This window comes from Nematolebias whitei, chromosome 6 (assembly GCF_014905685.2).
Source record: "Nematolebias whitei isolate Nwh7 chromosome 6, NemWhi1, whole genome shotgun sequence".
Taxonomy (NCBI): domain Eukaryota; kingdom Metazoa; phylum Chordata; class Actinopteri; order Cyprinodontiformes; family Rivulidae; genus Nematolebias; species Nematolebias whitei.
This window is the reverse complement of record NC_056503.1, coordinates 2,806,924-2,810,049: the sequence shown is the minus strand read 5'-3', so window position 1 is coordinate 2,810,049 and position 3,126 is coordinate 2,806,924. Positions and strand designations below refer to the sequence as shown.

General features: G+C 42.6%; 2 protein-coding genes across 2 annotated transcripts in view; one reads left to right on the top strand and one right to left on the bottom strand.

The window, feature by feature from the left end:
* Nucleotides 1-3,126, bottom strand: part of LOC119411476 (alpha-2-macroglobulin-like protein 1) — a 670,820-nt gene that overhangs the window by 358,408 nt on the left and 309,286 nt on the right. The gene's annotated exons all lie outside the window — the stretch shown is intronic.
* The window catches only part of LOC119410477 (coatomer subunit delta), a 27,532-nt gene that overhangs the window by 7,573 nt on the left and 16,833 nt on the right, over nt 1-3,126 (top strand). The window contains exon 4 of the mRNA XM_037677358.1: nt 3,031-3,120. Coding sequence (XP_037533286.1) covers nt 3,031-3,120 — 90 coding nt within the window. The remainder of the gene's footprint in view (nt 1-3,030; nt 3,121-3,126) is intronic.

Sequence of the window (3,126 nt, the reverse complement as noted above, 5' to 3'; positions counted from 1 at the left end):
AGTTTAGAAATAGGAATGCTCTCCCATTCATGTCTAATACAGGCCTCTAACTGTTCAATCGTCTTGGGCCTTCTTTGTCGCACCTTCCTCTTTATGATGCACCAAATGTTCTCTATAGATGAAAGATCTGGACTGCAGGCTGGCCATTTCACTACCCGGATCCTTCTCCTACGTAGCCATGATGTTGTGATTGCTGCAGAATGTGGTCTGGCATTATCGTGTTGAAAAATGCAGGGTCTTCCCTGAAAGAGATGACGTCTAGATGGGAGCATATGTTGTTCTAGAACCTGAACATAGTTCTCTGCATTAATGGTGCCTTTCCAGACATGCAAGCTGCCCATGCCACAAGCGCTCATGCAACCCCATACCATCAGTGATGCAGGCTTCTGAACGGAGCGTTGATAACAACTTGGGCTATCCTTGTCCTCTCTGGTCCGGATGACATGGCGTCCCAGTGTTCCATAAAGAACTTCAAATCGTGACTCATCTGACCACAGAACAGTCTTCCATTTTGCCACACTCCATTTTAAATGACCCCTGGCCCAGTGCAAACGTCTGAGCTTGTGGAGCTTGCTTAGAAATGGCTTCCTCTTTGCACTGTAGAGTTTCAGCTGGCAACGGCGGATGGCACGGTGGATTGTGTTCACTGACAATGCTTTCTGGAAGTATTCCTGAGCCCATTCTGTTATTTCCTTGACAGTGGCATTCCTGTTTGAGGTGCAGTGACGTTTAAGAGCCCGGAGATCACGAGCATCCAGGAGAGTTTTACAGCCTTGACCCTTACGCACAGCGATTGTTCCAGATTCTCTGAATCTTTTGATGATGTTATGCATGGTTGATGATGATAACTTAAAAGTCTTTGCTATTTTACGCTGGGTAACACCATTCTGGTATTGTTGCACTATCTTTCTGCACAACAATGGTGGAATTGGGGATCCTCTTACCATCTTGGCTTCTGAGAGACACTGACACTCTGAGAAGCTCTTTTTATACCCAATCTGTTGTCAATTTACCTAATTAGTGTTAATTGGTCTTCCAGCTGTTCGTTATATGCTCAATTTCCTTTTTCCAGCCACTGATTGCTACTTGTCCCAACTTTTTTGGGATTTGTTGACACTGTGAAATTTTGAGTCAACATAGTCATTTAATATGTTACATTTATTCAGATTAAACTTTTGATCTGTTATCTGTTATATTACGAATAAAATATTGACATTCGCCATCTCCACATCATTGCATTCAGTTTTTATTCACAATTTGTTTAGTGTCCCAACTTTTTTGGAATCCAGTTTGTAAAATAAAAATGATCCTTCTGTTATTTAGATTGAAAAAGTCTGCACAAAATATAGTTCAATAAATCCACCACAAAAACTAAAGTGCAGGTGAAGTTTCTCAAAACAACTAAATAAAATAAAATGAAGCTTAAGATCTATTGATCATAAATGTAACATACAAGAAAATGTTTTTAAATTAGCTATAACTTCCAGAACAAGTTGATCAGCTGACCCTGAAGCTTGTGGTGTTTCAGCTTCATCTGTTCCTGCAGGAATGATTAATTTCTCTGATGCTCTGTCTCTGATCACCTGACTTTGATCACCTGACTTTGATCACCTGACTTTGATCACCTGACTCTGTTCGGGCTCCATGGACTGTGGAACTAAGAGACAGTTTAGCTGCGCGTGTTTTGTACCTGCAGTTTAGAGCTGGATAGAGACAGCTGAGCAGCACGTTGTTTGTTTTTAGCTTTTTAGCTAGCTACTATTGCGCGCAACTAATTAGTGTTACGCCAGTACTGACAGGTGGAGGGGGGGGGGGGGGGCACAATTCGGTTTGGTCGTTTGTCGCACTCTGTTTTGTTAAAGGGGCGGGCGCCCTGACGTATTACGTCATGAAATTATCATATCATATCATCTTTTTTTTGCCCTGGCAAGCTTTTTTTTACCGGTATTATCGTGAATGATATGATATGGCCCAGCCCTAGGCCAGTGATTTTCAAAGTGGGGGCTGTCTGGGCATGCAAGGGTGGCCACAGAAAGCTGGAGAGAAGAAGATAAAAAAAAAAGCAAAATAAAAAAGTAATGATGATAAAAATTGCACACTAGAGCAATCAGTATCTGTCATTTCCAGATAAACACGCTTGAGAGAAAGAGAGGTTAGATTTCTGTTGTTTGGTTCTTTTGGTCAACTGTTTGTTGAAAAGTTTTTTAGTTTTTCCCCAGTGGTAATTCAGTGTTTAAAACATGTTAGTGAATAACATTTTGATGCTCAGCAGCTGTAATAATTAATAGAATGTAGTGAATAAAAGTTAAAACATTGTAAAAGTTGATGTTTCTTTACATATTTTATAATATTGTTTGTGGGTTTGCGAGGGGGGCCTCGGCCAGAAGCTAATGCTGTTTGGGGGCCATTGCATGGAAAAGTTTGGGAACCCCTGTGTTAGCCCATTCAGTAGAGTAACCATGAGTGAGGAGGTTGTTGTCATGACGACCTGTGGCATCTGGTGTGTTGATTGTTGATCTACAACCCGAGCTGCACATCTCTCACTAGCCTGTCATGTTACAACGTGCACACCTGCAGCTTATACTCTTGTGGGGGAGTGGTGGCGCAGAGGTTAGAAGATGGGCCTGTGATCGGAAAGTCGCAGGTTCAATTTCCGGTACCGTCAACATCAAAATGTGGGTGGAAAAGGTGAAACATCCTCACCTGCTTCCACCCTCATTCGCCCCACTCTGGGCCCCTGAGCGAGGTCCTTAACCCCCATCATCTGTTCCCTAAACAGGTCTCTGTTGAAAATGAGTTCTCATGACTCAGTGAGACTACCTGGATAAATGAATGGGTAAATGGAAAAAAAAAGTGCAAAATTGTTCTTTTTCGTTATTTCGTGTGCACGGCTCACATTCGGGTGCTCTCTATAGACCGGCAATAAAGGTAATGAAATAATTCATGCAGTTTTAGATGTTGTTCTCTGATGTATACAAACCTATTTATGGTGATGCCACAGTTGCAAAACAAGTCTTTGAACACCCGCAGACCCAAGAACGTGAGGCCAAGGCTGAGATGAGGAGGAAGGCCAAGGAGCTGCAGCAGGCCAGAAGGGACGCCGAGCGCTCTGGAAAGAAGGTGCCA